The 19393-nt window shown below is 36.1% G+C and overlaps 3 protein-coding genes and 1 pseudogene across 3 annotated transcripts; 1 reads left to right on the plus strand and 3 right to left on the minus strand.

Moving 5' to 3' along the window:
• The first annotated feature begins 5917 nt into the window (after positions 1–5917).
• LOC124914742 (receptor-like protein kinase FERONIA) lies at positions 5918–7420 on the plus strand. The gene has a single exon (XM_047455344.1). The coding sequence runs from the start codon at positions 5945–5947 to the stop codon at positions 7367–7369; it is 1425 nt and encodes a 474-aa protein (XP_047311300.1). The 5' UTR covers positions 5918–5944; the 3' UTR covers positions 7370–7420.
• A 1579-nt stretch (positions 7421–8999) lies between these two features.
• LOC124915576 (receptor-like protein kinase FERONIA) lies at positions 9000–11506 on the minus strand. Its single transcript, XM_047456327.1, has one exon. It carries the CDS (start codon positions 11493–11495, stop codon positions 9015–9017), a length of 2481 nt encoding a protein of 826 aa, XP_047312283.1. The 5' UTR covers positions 11496–11506; the 3' UTR covers positions 9000–9014.
• A 1924-nt stretch (positions 11507–13430) lies between these two features.
• On the minus strand, positions 13431–14027 carry LOC124916149 (annotated as a pseudogene).
• Positions 14028–15849: 1822 nt separating this feature from the next.
• LOC124914414 (receptor-like protein kinase FERONIA) lies at positions 15850–18796 on the minus strand. Its single transcript, XM_047454956.1, has one exon. It carries the CDS (start codon positions 18641–18643, stop codon positions 15995–15997), a length of 2649 nt encoding a protein of 882 aa, XP_047310912.1. The 5' UTR covers positions 18644–18796; the 3' UTR covers positions 15850–15994.
• Positions 18797–19393: the final 597 nt, after the last annotated feature.

Genomic DNA, 19393 nt, shown 5'->3' on the forward strand with positions numbered 1-19393 from the left:
CGTGTGGAGGTAGAAGGTATGCCGGTTGGGAAATAAAACGCCATCATTACCATCCCAGGAAAACTCCGAATGCAAGTCGTCATCGTTGATAAAAAACTTTTTTTTTTGGGTGCTAAGATCCAAAGTGGCAAACTCAAGCCATCAAATGGCCCACTTATATGCCTATTTTTCTTCATTATTCAACTGAGTATCCAATATCATAACCAATTTATATGACAAACTATATATTAAGTGTAAGAATGGACTCATTCACTTAGATACCTAATAGTTATATATATAACTTTTTTGTTGTGAATTTAAAGTTATTAATTAATTATTAATTTATTATATGTAACTCTCTAAATTTAATAAGAATTATTTTTTTAAATTATATAAAATATATTTGGGATGATGTATATATTGAAATGTTATTTGAGGAGGTAATTTGTTTAGTTTAGGGTATAGTGGAACACGTTCATTCTTCTGCACTTTAACCCTAATTAGTTAGACGGATTTGAATCTTGAGGGAAAACACTTTTGAACATTAAATAGATTATGCTAACTCAATGACAGAGTTTTGGAAATATGAGCAAACTCTTATACCACACGTCTACTTAGTTTAGAGTCTCCAAGTTTTGGATTATCTCAACTTTATGCAGAAAAAAATGTGGACTTTTTTTTTTTTTTTTTTTTTATAGATTGACTCAAGTCTAATTTAAAAAATTAATAAAAAAAATTGTTTTTTCTTTAGATTTGAACTTATAACAAAATAAAAAATTTCAATTTTTATCATGATTTTACAATATTTTATATTCACAATAAATTTTATTAAGTAAATTGGTTGCCTTATGCGGAAAACTTGTTGGGCTTACCCAGTGGGGAAATTTGATCAAATGACCCTCAAAAGAGGGTCATTCCAAAACTAACCTCAAATATTTTAGTTTTTATTTTTAACATTTTTTTAAAAATTTGGACACTTTTATCCTTAATAACTTTTTTTATTCTTTTTTTTTTCTTTCTCTTCCTTTTCCCCTATTTCCCTTTCTTCCCGTTTCCCCCTCTTCCCTTCCCCTTCGCGGTCGCTTGCTATCCCACCTCCCCGTCGGTTGCTCTCCCCCTCCGACTCCCACACCCCCACCCACGAAGGTTCCAGCCCCATCCGACGATCACCCAACATACCCCACGATCGCCAGACGCATACCGCGAGCCCGCCTAGCCGTTGATCGCCAAACGCTTCCAGGCCAGGCCGACTCCCGACGATCGCTAAGCCCCGGAGATGCTGAGCCCGACGTTCGCCCAGCATTACTGAGGTTAGTAATGCTTAGTTAGTTCTACTCCCCGATGATTTTTCCATTTTTTGCATGTTGAGTATTAAGTTTTATGGTTTTAGGGTTTTAGTTTAGGATTTAGGCTTTAGTTAGGGTTTAGGCTTGAAATGCTTAGTTAGTTCTATTGTTTTGGCCCTTTCAAATGCTTTTATCCGAGAAATGTAGTTTAATCTAAATGGGGCGTGGGGTTGGCGTGGATCGTGGGGGTGGGGCGTGGGGGTTGTGCCTGGGGCGTGGGGTAGTGCGTGGATCGTGGGGTGGGGCGTGGGGGTTGAGCGTGGGGTTGTGCGTGGGATTGGCGTGGGAGTTGTGCGTGGGGGTGGGGTGAGTGCGTGGATCGTGGGTTGGGGCGTGGGGTAGTGCGTGGAGCGTGGGCTTGGGCGTGGGGGTGGGGGTTGTGCGTGGGGCGTGGGGTAGTGCGTGGAGCGTGGGCTTGGGCGTGGATGGGGCGTAAAGTTGGCGTGGATCGTGGGGTGGGGCGTGGATCGTGGGGTGGGGTTGTGCGTGGGGCGTGGGGTAGTGCGTAGAGCGGGGGGTAAGGTTGGCGTGGATTGTGGGGTGGGGCGTGGGGGTTGAGCGTGGGGTTGTGCGTGGGGCGTGGGGTAGTGCGTGGGGCGTGGGGTAATGCGTGGAGCGTGGGCTTGGGCATGGGCGGGGGCGTGGGGTAGTGCGTGGAGCGCGGGCTTGGGCTTGGGGCGTGGGGGTGGTGTGTGGCTTCAATAATTAATATGATTTTACTGTTTTTAATCCACCAAACATTGTGTATATGATTTTATTGACTGTTTTTGCAGATGGCACCAAACGAAACCATTATTAATGATTTTAATGGTCGTGTTTCATGGAAATCTAACGGCCCTAGCTTGGCAAAGATAAAGGAGAGGTTTACTCACCATGATCTTTTGGATAGGGCTTTGTAGGCCCAATTCCAGTATCTATTCAAAGCCCCGATATTATATTTTTTAGGAACCATACTCCATCAGATGCTTATCAGAAAAATAAGCTCAAATTTGTCTACATGTCTTCCATTATTTTCTTAGGCATGTGGTCATGGTGATGGTCCATATACTTACGTTTAATGCACTCCGCAATTACTCATGATGGTGCTTGCCTCACATTCTCTTGCCTTGTCAAAATTGAGCATGCGTGTTCATTTACTAATTTTCGAATCTCAAACATCTGCTGGAATGTTCCTTTCACAGCACGTAATCTCCACTTGTAGTCCTCATTCACACATTTCACAAACCAAAGATCTTTTGTTGACTTTTCGACTTTGAATTCAAAATGATTAGTCATCGCATATCTATGCACCCTCAATTGAAGTTCTTTTTTGTTCTCAAAAAATGTACCTACTTCCAATCCGTTTTCAAGGGTTAATTGAGCATGTATTTCAACCTGGATTGATTCAAATGAATTAAGCAACTCAATATGGTTGGATGTTTTCCTCATAGGGGAAGTGATGATGGCTGGTCGGGGTGCAAAAGGAGGGGTACTAGCAACCAATTCACTCGGATGTAAACATGGGACTTGTTGTTCTTCATCTTTTGCATGGTGTATGTCATTTTGACTATGTAAGACATCATGCTCAAATATAGGGAATTCAGGAACCTCCTCTCTTTGGATTTCATTAGTTGGACGTGAAGGTAGTGACTTCTCTACTAAATAGACACACAGAGGAGTGCAAAGCTCGTGTGGTGAAGTCGAAATTTCTTTTACATAGAACATCACATCTCTATCATATCGGATATCAGCAAGAGGAGCAGTTTTCAAAACCAAAGTATACTTGACTTTGAACATTAAATCATATCTCAATTTGTCCACACCAATAGCATCATAGACAATGTTAGTTAATTCGTCATATGTAGTATTTAGAGATATGGGCACACCTACTAATGAACTTGAGTAAAAAAAACTAACAACATCATCATCTTTCCTCCACTCTCTATCATATAGGACAAAACAGTTAACAAATAAAGTGGGATCTGTAATTGATACAAATTGAAATGTTAGTGTAGTAAACAAAACCATATTAGTGTAGTAAAAAAAAATTGAAATGGCGTGGGCATGGGGGTTGTGCGTGGGGCGTGGGGTGGTGCGTAGGGCGTGGGGGCATGCGTAGGGTGTGGGGGCGTGGTCTTGTGCGTGGGGCGTGGGGTGGTACGTAGGGCGTGGTCTTGTGCGTGGGGCGTGGAGGTTGAGCGTGGGGCATGGGTGTGGGGCGTGGGGGTGGTGCGTGGGGCGTGGAATGGTGCGTGGTGCGTGGTCATTGTGCGTGGGTCCTGATGCATGGGTCGTGGGTCGTTTAGTAAACATACCAATTTTGACAGCATTTCAAACGTACTAAACATATTTAGTGTTTAGCTAAATGGGAATGAAAGAAATGAGAAACATACCCATTTTGAAGAAGATGTTGGGTCGGTCAGATGCTGCTGGGTCTCGTCGTCCTTCGGCGTCGCAGGGACCGTTGCAGGTGGTTTCTTGGGGGGTCGGAGAAATGGGAGGACCGTTGCAGGTTGTTGCTTGGGGAGCGAGGGTTGGTTGGTGGGGGACCGGTTGGTGGTTGGTGGTTGGGGATCGGGGGCCCGGAGAGAGGACGAAGACAAAAGTAAAAATGGGGAAATGGAAAAGAAATGGGAGGGAAAAAAAGGGGGGAAAATGTTAGTAAGGGTTAAAGTGTCCAAATTTTTAAAAAAGGGTTAAAAATAAAAACTGAAATTAGTAAGGTTAGTTTTGGGAATGACCCTCTTTTGAGGGTCATTTGATCAAATTTCCCTACCCAGGGCAGGTCGGGCCTGACTTAGTTAACGTTAGGGCTGCAAATGAGTCAAGGTACTTGTGAGTTGCTCGTCAGTCGTTCGGTCAAAACTCGACTTGAACTTGACTTTGACCAAGTTTGAGTTGAGCTCGAGCCGACTCATTTAATATTCGAGTCGAGCTCATATAATATTTGCTAGATAGTTTGTCGAGCTTTTTCGAGTCTAATATTAAATAGTATATATTTTATTTATTTTAATAATAAACCCTAAAATCTCACTCTCCCTTTATTCAAACTTCAAAGTTTATTTGTCAGACCCACATTATTATATTATATTACCCCACAAATTCAAAATTATAAACTCTAATTCTCTAATCTGTCATCGTTAAAATATATTCGGTAGATATATTCCATAAATGTATGGACATAATATAATATATTATATTATATTATAATAATATATTTTAATCAATCTATCATATATTTTTATTCGTATTTTTTTTAAAATTTATCTCACTTATTTATAAGCATTCTTTTATTTTTATAATTTTTTCACTTATTCAGAAGCACTTTTCCCTCTTTACAATTTTTCTCACTTATTCACAAACACTCTTCCCTCTTCCGTCACTTCATTTATTCATATTATTTCATTCGAGAATTAGTAAACTCAAATTATTCAACCATTTCTTTCCTTGAATAGGTATATGTGTTTGATATTTTCGTTTTGAAAATAAATTTTTGTTTGAGTTCGAACTCGAGTTATGAAAATTTAATTTTAGTTCAAGTTTTTCGAAGCGAGTTAGCTTGTAGGCAAATAGTCGAGTTAAGCTCGAACTCAAATTTATAAACTCGTTCGAGTCAAACTAATAAATACTTAATCGAGTCTGAACTCCAATTAAAACTGATTTGAGACTCAGCTCATTTACCACCCTAGATAACATCATAGTTTGACTTGAAAAAACATGATTTAAGATATTTAAAATAAATAAATGATTAAAAAAATATGATATAAATATATAATTTTGATTAAACATTTATAAATAAATTAATTTAAAAAATATTTAATAATAAAATACAAATTGAAATTGAGTATATTAAATGAAAAAAAAAAAAAGACTATCAACTAAAAAATCAAGGTCATAAAAGAATGAAAAAATAATATAAAAAAATTGACAATTAAAACTTAATAAATTATAACAATTTTCAAATAAGTTATCCAACCAATAAAACAAAAACAATAACACATTGAAATAAACTCAAAATCATACGGGCTCTAAGAATGAAAAAAAAAAATAATGATTGCTTGCCACCAATTAATTTAGGTGTTTTTGGTTTGGTTTGTGTGAAGTTATTGAAATAACTTAAATTCAAAAAATATCATTAAAACCAGCCTAACTCATTCTTGAATTTGGATATACAACCAAGAGGAGCTGAGTTATCCTGTTTTCAATATATCTTAAAATTCAAAATAAAGACCTACTCTTGTTCTTGCGAGATTAGTAGAAGCAGCAAAAATGTTTTTATTTTCTTAAAGTATAATTTATTCTTTATATAATAAAGAGAGTATAATAGTAAATGGTTATTTTAGATAAAAACTAGAGCGAGGGTTTCATTTTGATGGTATGTACAAGTTGAAGTCTCATTTTAAAACTTATGTTAGAAGAGTGTATGTATGTATGGCCGCAGAAGACTACCAAGTCAACCAACAAGTGTCCATGAGTATAATACTAATAATGTATGTTTATTAGAGATATTTTATAGATTTTCTATCCAATACACATATTATTTCTCAATTATTAGTTAGTTACTTGTTTCTCTTTCTCTGTGTATTTCGTTCGTAAAGTCACTCCTTTCTTCGCGCCTGGGAAATCCATTAAACAACAGGATGGGTTTCCTTTCGTTAAGTCACTCCTTTCTTTATCTCTGCTCCTTCCTCCACCTCATCACGGCCTACAACCCCACCGACATCATTAGGCTTGACTGCGGCGCAACAACCAACACCAACTCCTCCGACGACAGGCCCTGGAATCTCGACTCCGGATCCAAATTCATGCCTCCAGCCTCCAACGATTTGTCGACTATTTCCACAGCCGACCAACAACCTTCCTCCGTCGAACAGATTCCCTATTTATCCGCCCGCATATTCCCATCCCAGTTTACCTACACTTTCCCTATCTCGTCCGGCCCCAAGTTCCTCCGCCTCTACTTCTACTCAGCCAACTATTCCGGCCGCGATATCACCAAATCATTCTTCACCGTCTCCGCCGCCGGTCATACTCTTCTGGCTAATTTCAGCGTTTTCCTTTCCTCCCCTGCTAATTCTGCTTCCTTCGTTAAAGAATTCGTGGTCCACGTCGAGAATAGTCAAACCCTCCAGCTCACTTTCACTCCCACATCCTCCGTGGATTCCTACGCCTTCATCAACGGTGTAGAAATTGTTTCCATGCCGGACAATCTCTATCTAACCGGCCTCAACTCTTCTAACACCACCCTTGTCGGGCAGAATTCCAGGTTTATCATCGATACCGACATGGCACTCGAGACTCTTTACCGACTAAACGTGGGTGGCTCATCAATCGACGTCCAGAACGACACCGGAATGTTCCGGAAGTGGGATAACGATATCCAATATCTTAAGGGCAATTTGATGGGTAAAGAACCTTACTTGAATTTCACTGTCCTGTACAACAACCGAACTCCGGCTTACACTGCACCAGAGTATGTCTACACAACCCAGCGATCCATGGGTCCCGACCAGAATAACTTGCAGTTCAACATGTCGTGGATCTTCAGCGTCGATTCGGGTTTTAGTTATCTCGTGAGACTCCATTTTTGCGAATTTATAATCGATATAGATAGAAACAATCAACGGGTTTTCACTGTATTTCTGGGGGATCAGATTGCCGATAAAAGTGTGGACGTGTTCAGAAGAGCCGGCGGCAGGGAAATCCCTATATTTAGCGACTATGTAGTATCGGTACCCGTGGGGAACGATGATGGCATACCTTCAAAACAGGATCTGTATCTTTCTCTCTTCCCAAACATAGATTCGATACCCAGTTACGTTGACGCTCTACTTAGCGGCCTAGAAATCATGAAATTGAACAAATCGGACGGAAGTCTCGCCGGTCCAAATCCTACAGTTCCAGGGTCCCCTGTAAATCAGAATAGAAAGGGTTCATCATCATCCTTAGGAGCCATTGTCGGAGGTGTGGTGGGCGGAATTGCTGTAATCGCAATATTGGCCTTCTTGATTTTGAAGCGCAGGAGAAAAGTGGTTGATTCGCCCTTTACCAATCTTAAAAGCTAGAACCGATTCTAATAAAATTGGATGAATATTAAATTGAAAACCGGAGTCTAATTATCGAATCCAGCATGTAACTCTCTTCATTGCTTACTTTGATTGTCTATGATCCTAATTAAGGAGTACGTGCTAATTTTTTTTTTTAAAATCTACTCGGATAAATAGAGTCGCCCTTGTATGAACCTAAATTTAATGGTAAGCTTAGTTATATTACTTACTCTAAAGTGTTTTATATATATGCAACCATTTTGATTCAAATCAAAATGGTAGAATACCCTATTATCGTCATTAGTGACCAATATTCGTCGACGCTAAAAATTATTAGGAACTGATATTTATTAGCGACGGTGTTACATCTATTAGTGACGCTTCTTCCGTCGCTATGGGCCTAATATGTTAAATATATTGATGTCTATTAACTTATAAAATTGGTCATCTTTGGCGTGGTATTACTATATTATATATTTAATAATTTAGCTTAATGATTTAATTTTAAAATAATAAAAATAAATTAAATCATAATTTAATTTTTAATAAGATTACAAATTTTAATATATATAATCTATTTATTCTTAAATTCAATAATAAATTTAAATTATAATAATTTTATTTTAAATTTGTAATATAATTAAAATTTCATGTAAATATAATTTTGTTTATAATATGTTTAATTTAGAATAAATATTTATATATTTATATATAATCTTATTATTTAAAAAAATATTCGATTCCATCTATAAAAATAAAAATGAATAATTTTATTATAAGATTTCTAATATCTCAAAATATTTATTGTATAATATTTTATTACTTAATGCTTTAAAATAAAATCATTAAGTTAAATATTAAATATATATGAAAAAAATAATTCTATATAAATTAAGGTATTAGTGGTTTGCCGTCTCAATTAACTGTAGGAGAGGTTCTGGATCAACCCTCAATTGATGTATGATTTTTTCTTTCCCATGTGATACTATCATCACTTTCGATCCATCTTTTTAAATAATTGTAATTGAATTTGGATGTAAAAAAAATGCATGATTCAATCAGTTTTACCTGTAACAGCAAATATTTCAATTTCATGATTTCAATATTTTTATAATCTCGATTTATTATTAAAATTTTACGATTTTTTATAAAATTAACAAGTCTGATTTTAAGTAATTTTAAATAAGTAAACTCTTACGATTCTAAATTTACGATAATTTTACGATTTTTTGGATTTATAAATAATTTCGATTTTACAATTTTATACGAAAAACATATTTATATTTAAAAATTAAAAATTATAAGTTATTATTTATTTATATAAACTAATTAATATAATTAATTTGGTAAGTATAATATTTTTATAATATTATTTTTTAATTAATTTTATATTTAAAAGAATACAATTTTAAAATTGCTTAATTATATATATAAATAATAATAATATATAACTATTGTTTTTTTAAATTAAATTTTTACGATTTACTAACTCTAGACTTTACAAATTTACAACAGTTTAACAATTTCTCGATTTTGATAAATATGAACAGCTTTACACGTTAACTACGTATACATAAAAGTAAAACAACACTTTTTGTTTGTGCAGTTTTTTTTTCTCTTTGCACTTATACAGAATGTATTGAACTAACCTCTTTTTACAACTTCATGAATTTGTCATTGACAAAGAGCTAGTCATTGACAAAGAGCTATATACGTCGGGAAACACGGTTTCCCAAGACACATCTATGGCGCTGTCCTCATGCGTCGGCTCTCTTGGCTTCTCCATTTGTTGAAGCTGAAGAGCATACTCTAACTCCCACAAGACATCGCCCATACTAGGTCTATCTACGCCACAATTTCTCAAACACTTCTCAACCGTCTCACCAAACATCCTTAACGAAACTTGTTTTATCTCACCCGCAATTGAACTATCCACAATCTCTTCTATGCGCCCTTCCTTGATCAAACTCGAACCCCACGTCGCCAAGCTGATTTCCTCATAAGGAAGCGAGTTATCAATCGCAGCTCGCGAACAAAGCACTTCTAAAAGAAGCACCCCAAAAGAATAAACATCGGATTTACGCGTCAACCGAAGACATCTATAGTATTCGGGATCCATGTACCCGAAGCTGCCTTTCACAGCCGTCGTGACATGAGTCTCATCCGGATCATCGCCATGTCTCGCCAAACCGAAATCCGCAACTTTAGCATTGAACGTATCGTCGAGCAAGATGTTGGTCGACTTTATATCCCTATGAATAATTCCAGTCCCCAACCCCGTGTGAAGATAATGAAGACCCTTGGCCGCACCAATACAGATGTTTAGCCTTTGAATCCAAGACAACTCGGACTTAGGCGATGAGGTTTTTGACCTTTTGTCCGAAACATACAAATGCTCTCGAAGAGTTCCCTTCTCCACGAATTCGTACACAAGTATCATCTCCGATCCTTCTTCACAATACCCTATCAACGAAACAAGATTCCGATGACGAATCTTGGACAAGACGAGGATCTCCATTCGAAATTCAGAAATCCCTTGCCCGTGTTCATCGCTACTTCTTTTAACAGCCACCATAGTACCGTTCTTAAGCGTTCCTTTATACACTTTTCCGAAACCTCCCTTTCCGATTAACAATTCGTCGTTGAAGTTACTAGTGGCAGATTTTATATCTTTCAAAGACAAAGTAAGCCCGAGATTTTGATTCAACTTCCCCGTCGGTATTGCTTTCCGCCCAAACATGGCCGTTGAAACCGAAGCCATCAAACCAGGATTCATCTTCTCCTTCAAAATCAAGAATGCCAGTATTGCGATAACAGCAATTCCGCCCACCACACCTCCGACAATGGCTCCTACTGAGGATGATGATGAACCCTTTCTATTCTGATTTACAGGGGAGCCTGGAACTGTAGGATTTGGACCGGCGAGACTGCCGTCTGATTTATTCAATTTCATGATTTCTATGCCGCTAAGTAGAGCGTCAACGTAACTGGGTCTCGAATCTATGTTTGGGAAGAGAGAAAGATACAGATCCTGTTTTGAAGGTATGCCATCGTTCCCCACGGGTAGCGATACTACATAGTCGCTAAATATAGGGATTTCCCTGCCGCCGGTACTTCTGAACACGTCCACACTTTTATCCGCAATCTGATCGCCCAGAAATACAGTGAAAACCCGTTGATTGTTTCCATCTATATCGATTATAAATTCGCAAAAATGTAGTCTCAGGAGATAACTAAAACCCGAATCGACGCTGAAGATCCACGACATGTTGACCATCAAGTTATTCTGGTTGGGACCCATGGATCGCTGGGATGTGTAGACTGCATCTGGTGCTGTGTACGCCGGCGTTCTGTTGTTGTACAGGACAGTGAAATCCACGTGAGGCTCTTTTCCGACGATACCGTTAGGCTTAAGATATTGGTTATCGTTATCCCACTTCCGGAACATTCCGGTGTCGTTCTGGACGTTGATTGACTGTCCACCAACGTTTAGGCGGTAAAGAGTCTCGAGTGCCATGCCGGTATCGACGATAAACCTGGAATTCTGTCCCCCGACGAGCGTGGTGTTAGGAGAGTTGAAATACAGGTTATCCGGCATGGAAACAATTTCTATACCGTTGATGAAGGCGAAGGAATCGACGGAGGAGGAGGTGGGGGTGAAAGTGAGATTGAGGGTTTGACTATTATTCCCGACGTGGACCATGAATTCTTTAAAGGAGGGAGAATTTGCCGGGGCGGAAAGGAAAACGCTGAAATTAGCTAGGAGGGTGTGACCGGCGGAGGAGACGTTGAAGAATGATTTGGTGATATCGCGGCCGGAATAGTTGGCTGAGTAGAAGTAGAGGCGGAGGAACTTGGGGCCGCCGGATGAGAGTGTGAAATTGTAGGTAAACTGGGATTTGAATATTCTGGCAGTCAAATAGGGGACTTGTTCGACCGAGGAATCTAGTCGGTCGGCTGTGGAGCTTATAAAGTCGTTGAGGTTGGATCCTTTGTCGGCATCCCAGGCCCTACGATCGTTGGAGTTGGTGCTGATAGTTTGGCCGCAGTCCAGCCTGATAATATCGGTGGCGTCATAGGCTATGGTTGCGGCCGTGAGGAAGGAGCAGAGATAAAGAAAGTAGAGGGATGAAATTAAACCCATTGCTTTTGTTAAGCTACAGCAGCAGCATTAGTGAAAGTGAACAAGTAGCTAGCTATAATTTTGAACTGGTTTACTTGGTAGTTGACTAGTTCTGTTAAGTCAAGTTTTTAATTAAGTTAAAGTTTGCCTTCAATCAATAATTAAGAGATTTAGTTATTTATCTTCTGAAGTTTAGTTTGAGTCCACACCAATAGATTGGATCCTGCATAATTCAATTCGTCAATAATGTGAGCTGATGTTGATGTTTAGGAAGACTTAAAAGCCAATTGAATACCTTGATAATATTTACTTTTGGTATTTTAATTAATTTTGGGGTTTTAATTAATCAGATGGTTTACTTTCGAATTTAATTACGAATAATATCAAATTTGTCTGTAACAAGAAAAAAAAAATTAATAGAGTTAACTTCTTAAATGTGTGTTTTTGCAAAAACTTAAAAACTGCTACACCATATATTATATTTATACTGTTAAAATATATTTGTTTAAATTATATAGTCAAATTTTTAACTTAAACTTTTGATAAATAATTAAATATTTTGACATAATTTTAATATATATATATATATATATATATACTTATAATTTGTAAAATCAATAATAATTTAAAAGATATTTGTAAACAATATTTTTTTAAATAATATATAATACATTTTATTTAAAATAAATAAAATAAAATAAAAAACCTTTAAGTAATGATATTTTTAGAATAAAATATTTTTAATAAGATTAATACTTTTATTTTTTATATATCTATTTATAATTTATTATTATTTAAAATATATAAATTTTATTTTTATTTAGTAGAATAATATCATAATAATAAAATATATTTTAATAATAGTTTGAATTTTTTAAATATAATTAATAATATTTTTTCATTATTATTTATTTTACTAATTATAAATATTATATATATATTAAAATTATTAATCTTTTTAAAATTAAAATTAAATTATAATTTCAAAATATTTTATTATTTATTATTTTAAATTAAAATTTTAAATTGAATTTAAATATATAGTTTAAATAATATGTAATTATACAATTGACTTGATGTTTTAGTCTTCTTTATGTGGATGGTGAGAGATATAGATAAGATTTCTAAACTTAGGCCTGGTTTATATGATTGAGATTTTTTTAAAAATTTAGAGAAAAAAATAATAATAATTGATGATGATTTTGAGGTAGTAATGATTATTTTTGGTAAAAAAAATATAAAATGTATTGGTATATATAAATAAAATAAATAATAATAATTTAAAATAAAGGGTATTTTAATATTTTGATTAATGAATTGAGTAATGTAATTTTTGAGAAGTGATTGATTGGAAAATTGATTTGTGTTGAGTTGGTTAAAAAACACAAAAAGAACATATGGTAAATTTATGAGAAACCTTACTTGTGTATGTTTCAGTGATTTGAAATTTGATAATTTCAAACATTGATTTGCGTGTAAAAAATGGTTTAAAAATAAAATATTATTAAAAAAATATTAATAACTTCATTTTGCTTTTAAAATTAATTATAAAAATAATTGTTTTTTTTTTAAATTAAAGCATTCATGAGAGTTATTCTCAAGTTTAATTAGTTTGAGTCCAAACCATATTAGTGGGGGCATCATTTCCTTTAATAGATCTTATCTGACTTGGTTGCAATAATTCGATTTTAGATTTTAAATTGGGAATAGTCATGTCGGATTTGAGATTTTGAGGCCTAAGACGAGCACAAAACTTGGTGTCCTCAAAACTTAATATTTATACATATATTTTTTATCGATTTAAATATAATAGTATTTGTAACATGAATTCTAGAAATAAAATATCATCAAAACAATATGTCATAAGTAAATACTAAAAAAACAAAGAATATCCAAACAAAATATAAAATTAATGTTCCGAACTAGTACATAGTCACTTGAATATTACTCGTCTCGCATTTTTTGAAGCGAAAGTATTGATCAAGTTTGCATAATCAACTTTCTCAATAATTTTTTTCTCGATAGATAACATAGCTAACTCATTTAGTCTTTCTTGCGACATAGTTGATCGAAGATAAGTTTTAATCAACTTCAATTTGGAAAAACTTATTTCCGCAGATGCAATAGTAACTGGTATAGTCAGCAAAACTCGATATACGATATAAGAATTTAGATAACAATCATCCATTTTTTCAAATAATTCAGCATATCAATCGCTTTTTTTGTTTCTCCGGGTAATGAATGTCTTAACAATTTTAATTCTAGAAATAAATTTGATCCATCAACATCGGAGTGCTCATCATGTGTTAAAGAATTTTGAAGATTGACACATGAGCTCAAGAGACCATCATCATCAATAGACTTCAACTTCTCCAAACTAAATAAAAACCCAAAGGTTTCTTCGTACTTTTGAAATTGCTCAAACCTAGTTTGAAGTGAAAAAATAGCTTGATCAATTATAAATAAGAGGTAATTAACTCGAAAAGATTCTTTAGGAGATTGAGTTATATCTTCACTGTTGATATCATCAAATTGTTTTCTTATATGAGGCATGTTTGATAAAACTCTAAATGTTAATCTGTATTAAAAATTTATAAATTAACCAGTATTCTATGAATTTATGATTAACCACAATGTTTGCACTTCTTCTATGCAATAATGCAAGATATATATTGTGAATCCATCATTCCACCAAACAAGTTCTCAACAACCAAAAATAATCAAGTAAATCGAACCAAAATCTCACTGAAATCGGAGGAAGAACTCTAGTGGGCAGTGATGCAGTGCCGAGAAACAAGGCTGAAACGAGCGAAAAAAGCCCAAGAGCTCGGGGAAGGAGACGACCGAGTTTTCTGCTCCGATTCCGGCAAGCTGGAGGATCGACGACGGGCTTGGGGTTTGGGAAGTGTTTCCTTTTCTTTTTCCAGAATGCTTGTTCTTATTTTTTTTCCTTGATTTTGTTGATAAATGGGAATCGTGCGATTTTTTTCTCCAAGTAAGATAGTGTTTTTTATTTTTATTTTTTTGGATACAAATTAAGTTAGGGCTTATCATTGATAGGTTATCAATTATTATTTATGAGCTTTTTAAAAATAAGTTCATGAACATATCATTATAATTTTTTATTTTTTTTTAAGATTTTAGTGCCCAAAATATATTTGGGTATAAAGCAATTGTCTCACTTATTACATAGTATGTCCTACGTCTCACAATTCAATAATGTGAGCTAGCTACTGATATTTAGGGACACTTAAAGCCAATTGATTACCTTAAATAATATTTAGTTTTGGGTTTTAATGAATCAGATACTTCACTTTCAAATTGAATTGTGGGAGTTTTGGTTATTACTACAATTGTACTTTTTAATCACAGTTAAATGAGGTGGAAATTGACACTGTTTGTAAGAGTGATGTTCCGTTTCAACTACAATTCTTGTTTTTAATATATATATATTCTAATTTAACTTAATTATTTTATTATAAATAAAAAAGTAATAAAATATTTTCATTTTTTTAAAATAATTTTAGTATATATATAATTTATTTATAATTATTAAAATTAACAGATAATTTTAAATCAAATATTTTTAAATAATAATTTTATTTTATATTTTTTTAATAAGATTACAAATTTTAATTTATATAAAAAAAAAATTGTTTTGAATATATATTAAAGTCATTAATCTTATTAAAAAACTTTAAAATAAAATGATTGTTTCAAATTAATTAATTCTAAATTATGAATAGTTATTTAATTAATTAAAATTTGTAATATTATTAAAAAATATAAAATAAAATTATTATTTAAAAGTATTTATTTAAAATTATGGTTAATTTTAATAATTATAAATAACACGTATTAAACTTATTAAAAACCAATGTGTTGTTGAAGATGAAATCGTGACCCGAACAGAAAAATCAATAAACACCAATTATACAGTTGAGAAGATCGTCAATAAATTGAAAATCAGTCGAGATGTCGTTCATTCTTACGCGAACCCAAGTCCCAAGTCCTGGCTAGAAAGAATTAAGGGCGTAAAACAAAAAAAAATAAGCGGAGAGTTGTATAGTCCGATGAATGGACTCTCGACTTCTATTATGTTTTTTTAATATAATAAATTAATATATAAATATATTTAAATTTGAGGCTTTCGATCCGAACTCGAACTTATGATTATATGATCGAGTTGAGTTCAAGCTTAATATTGAAAACTCGATCGAGCTCGAACCGAACCAATAAAAAACGAATCGAGTCGAACTCAAACTAGGACTAATACGAACTCGTTTACACCCTTACACCTACAATCAACCATCCATGTCTCACACTTAAATAATATAATAATTTAAATCTCACAAAATACTTTTTATAAAGTATTGATATTGGAAAATGGATGATTAAACATTTTGTTACAATGCACACACATCATGTAAATATAGACCAAGTTTATAACATAGAATCTAATTATATTAACAAGAAAAACAAAATGTAGGATAAAAATTTCCAAACCTGACCTGACCTGATCAGCGTCCCTGTGGGTCCATGATTTCCGTGAACACATTTTCCGATTTGAAATATTGATCGGTCGTTGTAGAATCAGTTCCCCGTCCACTGATCTCCACCGTCGATGCCCCCATGCTCCTCGACACCGAGAACATGCCCTCACTGTCATCGGACGTCGTTGGTTCACCCAATGGCCTGACCTTACCATGACCGAACCCCATTTCTTCATCTTCCTCGTTTATGTCCTTCTCTGCCGCTTCTTGAAGTTGCATTGCAAATTCCAAGCTCCATACAACATCACCCATTGTTGGCCGCTCAGTCCCATTGTCACGAACGCAATTCAGTGCCACCTCGAAGAATTTCTTCACGCATTCCGGCGCTATCTGACCGTCCAAAAGTGGATCCACCATCATATCCACGGTTCCCTTCTTGTTACATTGCCGAGCCCACTCGGCTAAACTCACCTGTTCTTTCGGTAAACCTGCTATTATTGCAGCCCGACCGCACATCACTTCCAATAGAACTACCCCGAATGAGTACACGTCAGATTTCTCCGTCAACAGTTGTCGCCGGTAATACTCTGGATCAAGATATCCTACGCTTCCTTTCACGGCGGTGGTGACGTGGGTTTGGGATAAATCGGTTGGTCCTAGTTTAGAAAGTCCAAAATCGGAAACTTTAGCTACCCATTTCTCGTCGAGAAGGATGTTAGTTGATTTGACATCTCGATGAATAATGCCCTGTTTCGCCCCGGTGTGAAGGTAGTGAAGACCTCGGGCAGACCCGATGCAAATCTGGAGGCGTTGCTTCCACGAGAGCGGCGTGTTTTTGGTCTTGTAAAGATGATCACGAAGTGTACCGTGAGACATGTATTCGTAAACGAGGAGCATCTCCCCGCCGTAGTTGCAGTATCCGATTAGAGAGACGAGGTGGAGGTGTCGGAGCCTTGACAGCATCTCGATCTCCGTTTGGAATTCTCGGGCGCCCTGTTTGGATTCTGGGTTTAGTCTCTTGATTGCCACTGCCACCGAGCCGTTATCTACGTAACCCTTGTAGACGTTGCCGAATCCTCCTGAACCGATTACCAGATCTTTGTCGAAATTGCGAGTGGCTAATTTCATCTCTTCTAGAGAGAAGTGACGGCAGAGGTCGGAGGGAAGGATAGATACTGTTGTCTTTGAGGATTTTGAAGTGTCGGTCGTGAAGTTAATCCACGATGATTTATCCAAGTTTGAAGTTGAATCAGTCACTTTTCTCCTGCGCTTCAAAATCAAGAAGGCCAAGATTGCGATTACAGCAATTCCGCCCAACACACCTCCGACAATGGCTCCTACTGAGGATGATGAACCCTTTCTATTCCGATTTTCAGGGGACTGCGGATTGGACCCTGGAACTATTGGATTGAGAGCTATAAGCGGATTTGGACCGGCGAGACTGCCGTCCGATTTATTCAATTTCATGATTTCTAGACCGCTAAGTAGAGCGTCGACGGAACTTGGTCTCGAATCTATGTTTGGGTGGAGAGAAAGTGATAGATCCTGTTTTGAAGGTATGCCATCGTTCCCCACAGGTAGCGATACTACATAGTCGCTAAATATAGGGATTTCCTTGCCGCCGGCTCTTCTGAACACGTCCACACTTTTATCCGCAATCTGATCGCCCAGAAATACAGTGAAAACCCGTTGATTGTTTCCATCTATATCGATTACAAATTCGCAAAAATGGAGTCTCAGGAGATAACTAAATCCCGAATCGACGCTGAAGATCCACGACATGTTGACGATCAAGTTATTCTGGTCAGGACCCATTGCACGCTGGGATGTGTAAACTGCATCTGGTGCTGTGTACGCCGGCGTTCTGTTGTTGTACAGGACAGTGAAATCCACGTTAGTTTCTTTTCCGACGATACTGTTATGCTTAAGAAATCCGTTATCGTTATCCCACTTCCGGAACATTCCGGTGTCGTCCTGGACGTTGATTGATTGTCCACCGACGTTTAGGCGGTAAAGTGTCTCGAGTGCCATGCCGGTATCGACGATAAAACTCGAATTCTTCCCGACGAGCGTCGTGCTAGGAGAGTTGAGGCCGGTTAGATAGAGATTGTCCGGCATGGAAACAATTTCTATACCGTTGATGAAGGCGTAGGAATCGACGGAGGAGGTGGGAGTGAAAGTGAGCTGAAGGTTTTGAGTATTTCCGACGTGGACCACGAATTCTTTAACGAAAGAAGGAGAATTTTCAGGGGAGGAAAGGTAAACGCTGAAATTAGCCAGAAGGGTATGACCGGCGGCGGAGACGTTGAAGAATGATTTGGTGATATCGCGGCCGGAATAGGTGGCGGAGTAGAAATAGAGGCGGAGGAACTTGGGGCCGGACGAGAGAGGGATAGAGTAGGTAAACTGGGATGGGAATATGCGTGCGGATAAATAAGGGATTTGTTGGACGGAGGAAGGTTGTTGGTCGGCTGTGGAAATAGTCGACAAATCGTTGGATGCTGGCATGAATTTGGATCCGGAGTCGGGATTCCAGGTCCTTTGATCGGGGGAGTTGGTGATAGTTGTTGCGCCGCAGTCAAGCCTGATAATATCGGTGGCGTTGTAGGCTGCGGTTGCGGCCGTGAGGAGGCCGAGGAGGAGGAGGAAGGAGTAGCATAACGAAAGGAAACCCATCCTATTTGTTTAAATGATTTCTCAGTTGGAGTTGGGGGGAGATGTGGAAGAAAGTCTTCTTCAAGCTAAAGCATATCCATGGAGATGGATGAATTGCTCAAACTACACAAAAGAAAATACAGAGAGAGAGAAGAAAAGTAGCTCATAATTATGGACACTGGTTGACTTGGAAGTCTTCTGCGGCCCATTTACTTTATCATAAATTTTTAAATGAGGCTTCAACTTTTAAATACCATCAAAATGAAACCCTCGTTCTGTTTTATTACTATAAGTGATTCTAAACTTTAAATGAAAATAATTTTATCTAAATAAAAATTTTAATGTTTTGTCACTATGACTCTCCAATAATAGAATAAACTAGAAGGTAGAGTTTTATATTGTAATTTGATCAGAAAAAAAAAAATCAAAGTTATAAAAAAAACAAGGCAGTTGGTTAGTTGTGAATATAGTATTTGTTTAGACCATTAGCGTATGCAACATTTTATTTATATAACCATTTAATAAGTCAATTCTTATGTCATTTCATTTAGTCTTGGTCTTCTTTGATGAACAAAAGACATATTAAGTTTTATTCATTTTAAGATGATGCCAACAAAACTATATTAAACAAAATAATGCCTAATTGTTTTTTATAAGAACATGGAGAACCTCAAAGTTTATGGGAAGCTGGAAATTAAAATTAGTTAGAGACCTCACTTCTTCAATATTATTTATGATAAAGTTTAGAGCACGAATATGCTATTTTCATAT

Source organism: Impatiens glandulifera, chromosome 9 (assembly GCF_907164915.1).
Source record: "Impatiens glandulifera chromosome 9, dImpGla2.1, whole genome shotgun sequence".
NCBI lineage: Eukaryota > Viridiplantae > Streptophyta > Magnoliopsida > Ericales > Balsaminaceae > Impatiens > Impatiens glandulifera.

What these genes read in the sequence shown, in the direction of transcription:
- LOC124914742 (XM_047455344.1), top strand. Translation starts at nt 5,945, where the DNA reads ATGGGTTTCCTTTCGTTAAGTCACTCCTTTCTTTATCTCTGCTCCTTC.
- LOC124914414 (XM_047454956.1), bottom strand. Translation starts at nt 18,643, where the DNA reads ATGGGTTTCCTTTCGTTATGCTACTCCTTCCTCCTCCTCCTCGGCCTC.
- LOC124915576 (XM_047456327.1), bottom strand. Translation starts at nt 11,495, where the DNA reads ATGGGTTTAATTTCATCCCTCTACTTTCTTTATCTCTGCTCCTTCCTC.